Source organism: Dermacentor andersoni, chromosome 8, assembly GCF_023375885.2.
Source record: "Dermacentor andersoni chromosome 8, qqDerAnde1_hic_scaffold, whole genome shotgun sequence".
Taxonomy (NCBI): Eukaryota; Metazoa; Arthropoda; class Arachnida; order Ixodida; family Ixodidae; genus Dermacentor; species Dermacentor andersoni.
The window spans coordinates 72,193,440-72,199,439 of NC_092821.1; the positions used below are offsets into that span (position 1 = coordinate 72,193,440).

At 45.3% G+C, this 6,000-nt stretch overlaps 1 protein-coding gene across 2 annotated transcripts in view; it reads right to left on the bottom strand.

Moving 5' to 3' along the window:
• LOC129386794 (sodium-coupled monocarboxylate transporter 1-like) overlaps positions 1-5,780 on the bottom strand; it is a 52,131-nt gene extending 46,351 nt beyond the window's left edge. Inside the window, exons 1-2 of one of the 2 annotated variants that reach the window (XM_055075002.2) lie at positions 5,666-5,776; positions 260-389 (exon numbers count right to left, since the gene is read on the bottom strand). In XM_055075002.2, coding sequence (XP_054930977.1) covers positions 260-389; positions 5,666-5,775 — 240 coding nt within the window. In that variant the 5' untranslated portion in view covers position 5,776. Of the gene's footprint in view, positions 1-259; positions 390-5,665 lie in introns of both variants that reach the window. The other variant, XM_072284022.1, reaches the window with a different exon arrangement.
• Between the last annotated feature and the right edge of the window lie 220 nt (positions 5,781-6,000).

Genomic DNA, 6,000 nt, shown 5'->3' on the forward strand with positions numbered 1-6,000 from the left:
CTGACGTTTGCAAAACATAGGCACGGTAATTTTATAGCATTTCTTAGAGTAATAAAAACACAATTGTCATTTTCATAAGTATATGCCGGAGGAAAAAATTGCCTTTACATATCGAACCTACAGGCATCTAGCGGCCTCAAGACGTCGATGCACATTGATACATGGTTAGTACAGACAATTCTGGAGGTGACAAACTAGCCTAGCCGCGTATCCTACAATAGACAATGACTGTTTTACAGACAATGCGGCAAATACTCACTTGATCAATGCGATCGACAGCACCCGACAGCAGTGGATCGCAACCTCGAAACCATAGGGTCAGTGCCACGCCCATTGAGAAGAGTGTGACATAAGTGGAAAAGAAAAGCACAGAACTGACAATCGCGGTCCTGCAAAGCATGAATAAAAAGTGCATTAGAGTTTTGTCTTCTATTCGAACGACTTGAAAGACCGAATGTATAATGCAATATATTCTACAGCTCGCAGCTACAGGTTTCCTATTCAAGGGTATTGAACTCATTTTCTATATTCTTTGGGCTATAATAATTGAACAACCACCATTTCGCTCGATTCTAATGAAGAAGGTACCAAAAATCTTTCACATTCGTTTTTTGATGACATGGTGTTTTTTTCTCTAACTGTTTCGATTTATTTGCTTCTTTTCAATCTTCCCTGGGTCTACTACTTGGGCGAATATGCACGGCCACTTCCAACTGAAAGATCTATTCTCAGATTCGAGGAATATTAAAATTTAAATTATGCGGTTTTACGTGCCAAAACCACGATCTTACTATGAGGCACGCCGTAGTGGGGACTCCGGAAATTTGGACCACCGGGAGTTCTTTAACGTGCACCTAAATCAAAGTAAACGGGTGTTTTCGCATTTCGCCCCCATCGAAATGCGCTCGCCGTGGACGGGGACCAACAATCAAAATAACTCTGTTTGACCGTAACCATTTTCAGACTTTGTTTACATTGTTGTTTAATTGACATCCTCGTTACACAATGTGAATGGGGAAAATACTTTGGCACAACCCAGAATACAGTAACCAAGCTTAACAGTGCTTCTTCGTGAATCTTGAAATAATGACTTTTGTCAATTTTAGTTGCCCTATTTCTGATCACTTCCAAGTTTACTTAATTAAACGCACCTGAAGCACCCTGTAGAGTATTCAACTAGTCAAAATGACGCCATCCTTCGGAGCCCTTTACTCACGTAAATTGTTTGATGCGACAGCGTCAAATGGTCAGTTGAGCGCAAATGTCAGCGGCATCTGAGCAGCGAAACTTCCCATTGGCTCTGTCGCCGCCTCACGAGCGCTCGAGGCAAGATCGTAACGCTAACTCACGCTTGCTGGCGCATTGTTGGCTCGCGTATTGCTGGCTCGGGCCTCGATGGAGCAGAGCGGGCGAAAGGGCGCTCTGCTCCATCGCGAGGGAGAGCGCGAGGGAGATCGCATCGTCACGATGCCTCGTCACCTTCGCTCTCGGAAGCATGTGCTATCCCCGCATTCCTTGGCCGCGCAAGCTGTCACGTGCGTTCTAACTGCGCGTCGGTAAGGCCAAATCAAAACGCGCTCGCGGGCAAGGGTCATTTCGCGGCGTTCACCATCATCATCATTACCCTGGTTACGCCCACTGCAGGGCAAAGGCCTCTCCCATACTTCTCCAACAACCTCGGTCATGTACTAATCGTGGCCATGCCGTCCCTGCAAACTTCTTAATCTCATCCGCCCACCTAACTTTCCGACGCCCCCGGCTACGCTTCCCTTCCCTTGGAATCCAGTCCGTAACCCTTAATGACCATCGGTTATCTTCCCTCCTCATTACGTGTCCTGCCCATGCCAATTTCTTTTTCTTGATTTCAACTAAGATGTCATTACCTCGCGTTTCTTCCCTCACCCAATCTGCTCTTTTCTTATCCCCTAAGTTACACCTATCATTCTTCTTTCCATAGCTCGTTGCGTCGTCCTCAATTTAAGTAGAAACCTTTTTGTAAGCCTCCAGGTTTCTGCCCCGTAAGTGAGTACTGGTAAGACACAGCTATTATACACTTTTCTCTTGAGGGATAATGGCAACCTGCTGTTCATGATCTGAGAATGCCTGCCAAACGCACCGCAGCCCATTCTTATTCTTCTGATTATTTCCGTCTCATGATCCGGATCCGCCGTCACTACCTGCCCTAAGTAGATGTATTCCCTTACCACTTCCAGTGCCTCGCTACCTACTGTAAATTGCTGTTCTCTTCCAAAACTGTTAAACATTACTTTAGTTTTCTGCAGATTAATCTTTAGACCCACCCTTCTGCTTTGCCTCTCCACGTCAGTGAGCATGCATTGCAATTGGTCCCCTGAGTTACTAAGCAAGGCAATATCATCAGCGAAACGCAAGTTACTAAGGTATTCTCCATTAACTTTTATCCCCAATTCCTCCCAATGCAGGTCTCTGAATACCTCCTGTAAACACGCTGTGAATAGCATTGGAGAGATCGTATCTCCCTGCCTGACGCCTTTCTCTATTGGGATTTTGTTGCTTTCTTTATGGAGGACTACGGTGGCTGTGGAGCCGCTATAGATATCTTTCAGCATTTTTACATACGGCTCGTCTACACCCTGATTCCGTAATGCCTCCATGACTGCTGAGGTTTCGACTGAATCAAACGCTTTCTCGTAATCAATGAAAGCTATATATAACGGTTGCTTATATTCCGCACATTTCTCTATCACCTGATTGATAGTGTAAATATGGTCGATTGTTGAGCAGCCTTTACGGAATCCTGCCTACTCCTTTGGTTGACAGAAGTCTAACGTGTTCCTGATTTTATTTGCGATTACCTTAATAAATAGTTTGTAGGCAACTGACAGTAAGCTGATTGGTCTATAATTTTTCAAGTCTTTGGCGTCCCCTTTCTTATGGATTAGGATTATGTTAGCGTTCTTCCAAGATTCCGCTACACTCGAGGTCATGAGTCATTGCGTATACAGGGTGGCCAGTTTCTCTTGAACAATCTGCCCACCACCCTTCAAAAAATCTGCTGTTACCTGATCCTCCCCAGCTGCCTTCCCCCTTTGCATAGCTCCCAAGGTTTTCTTTACTTCTTCCAGCGTTACCTGTGGGATTTCGAATTCCTCTAGACTATTCTCTCTTCCATTACCGTCATGGGTGCCACTTTTACTGTATAAATCTCTATAGAACTCCTCAGCCACTTGAACGATCTTCTCCATATGAGTAATGACATCACCGGCTTTGTCTCTTAACGCATACATCTGATTCTTGCTAATTCCTAGTTTCTTCTTCACTGCTTTTAGGCTTCCTCCGTTCCTGAGAGCATGTTCAATTCTCTCCCTATTGTACTTCCTCATGTCAGCTGTCTTACGCTTGTTGATTAACTTCGAAAGTTCTGCCAGTTCTATTCTAGCTGTAGAGTTAGAGGCTTTCATACATTGGCGTTACTTGATCAGATCTTTCGTCTCCTGCGATAGCTTACTGGTATCCTGTCTAACGGAGTTACCACCAACTTCTATTGTACACTTCTTAATGATGCCCACAAGATTGTCGTTCATTGCTTCAACACCAAGGTCCTCTTCCTGAGTTAAAGCCGAATACCTGTTGTGTAGCTTGATCTGGAATTCCTCTATTTTCCCTCCAGTTTTCAGTTTTCCCTCCTATTTCCAGTTTCTTCCGTTCCCTCCTCAGGTCAAGGCTAATTCGAGTTCTTACCATCCTATGGTCACTGCAGCGCACCTTGATGAGCACGTCCACATCTTGTATGATGCCAGGGTTAGCGCAGAGTATGAGGTCTATTTCATTTTTAGTCTCGCCGTTCGGGCTCCTCCACGTCCATATTCGGCTATCCCGCTTGCGGAAAAAGGTATTCATTATCCGCATATTATTCTGTTCTGCAAACTCTACTAATAACTCTCCCCTGCTATTCCTAGAGCCTATGCCATATTCCCCCACTGCTTTGTCTACAGCCTGCTTTTGCCTACCTTGGCATTGAAGTCTCCCATCAGTATAGTGTATTTTGTTTTCACTCTTCCCATCACCGATTCCACGTCTTCATAGAAGCTTTCGTCTTCCTGGTCATCATGACTGGATATTGGGGCGTAGACCTGTACAACCTTCATTTTGTACCTCTTATTAAGTTTCACAACAAGACCTGCCACCCTCTCGTTAATACTATAGAATTCCTGTATGTTACCAGCTATATTTTTATTAATCAGGAATCCGACTCCTAGTTCTTGTCTCTCCGCTAAGCCCCGGTAGCACAGGACTTGCCCGCTTTTAAGCACTGTATATGCTTCTTTTGGCCTCCTAACTTCACTGAGCCCTATTACATCCTATTTACTGCCCTCTAATTCCTCCAATAGCACTGCTAGACTCGCCTCACTAGATAACGTTCTAGCGTTAAACGTTGCGAGGTTCATATTCCAATGGCGGCCTGTCCGGAGCCAGGGATTCTTAGCACCTCTGCTGCGTCGCAGGTCTGACCGCCGCCATGGTCAGTTGCTTCGCAGGTGCTGGGGACTGAGGGACGGGGTTTGATTGTTGTGTTCATATAGGAGGTTGTGGCCAAGTACTGCACCAGGGTGGCCAATCCTGCTCTGGTGAGGGAGCGCGTTACCGGTTCTGGTCACCGGGATCAGGCCACACTCCAGGCCTGTTTGTGCAATTTTATCAGCACGCGGATTTTTGTTCTTTTTTTTAATCCGGTGGAAAATTGCGCGGCACCGGGATTCGAACCACGGACCTCTTGCACGCGAGGCGGGCGTTCAAGTCGGCAGTAATCCTTCCTCATTAAGAACTCCTAAACTGTGTTTGGGTGTCCTGAGATTTTTTCCTCGTGTGTAATCGTTCAAGATTCTACTTTGGAAGCACATGATCCGTATTAGAGGTACGCGTTCAAAGTGTCATTTCGTCCACCACTGCCAATGAGTTATTTGCATGTTGCATTATTTTGCTGTAGAGAACTTGCAGCCAGGACGTCTCTTTAGTTGTTCTGGTACAGACAGTAGCACCTATAAATTTTTCTTGTATCACAACTATACTTCAAGCTTGCTGCGTAAATACCGCAGTTTCCGGATTATATGTCGTAGTTTTTTTTGGGTCTTACGCAGCGGTGAGACTTCATATATTCCTCAAAACAATGTACGCTGGCGCGTCCTATGTGGGCGTCGTATTAACGATTTCAAGAAACCCGGGGCCAAGCAGCAAGCTTTGCCTCCCCGATATGGGGCTTCCGTGATTGGAGGTCACGTGCACTACTTCGCTTTTGTAGTTTAGTTTTCTTTTAAAAAATTTAAGCCCATAAACTGACGCAATAAATAAAAAAATCGTTCGACAATATTTATGGCAGCGTTGTGGCACCCGATATGCGCCCATAACACAAGCGCAAATTGTTTATCAGCGTTTGCAGTCGCCCACCCATGACGTCGCAGTTATGCCAGCTTCCGGTTGCCACTTCGGGTTAGTACACGTGTGTTGAGGTTCAGGCAGGCCCGTTCTGGTCGTTCTGAACGCCGCAGAAGCAGTGCAAGCAACATGCCTGCAACGACTACTAAAAGTTATTCAGAGGTACAGAGAGGTATGCTTTTGATATGTAAGATCAATACTGCACAAACACCTATTGTATTCAATTACAGACACAACGGGTACCTAAGCTCACCTTTGGGCGTCTTTGAGTGTTCTGGATGCTAGCAACCTCTGTGCCACCATTTGGTCGAAACACAAGCGGCACATTGCTGGAGCGACTGCACCGAAAAAAACACTCCACATATTTTCATCGCTGGTAAAGTCCAGGCTGTAGCTGTAAAGACAAGCACATTTTTGAGTTCAACGTTTTTATTTCCTAGCATCAAAGCTTATTGCATCATAAAATACACGACTTATAAGACTGCAGTGTTAACTAAAAAGGACGCTATCACACCGAACATTTTCTATTTTCTGCGTTTCTGCGACCAGCCTTCGAAATAGTGACGCTGTATTGCATGTTCGCCTAGA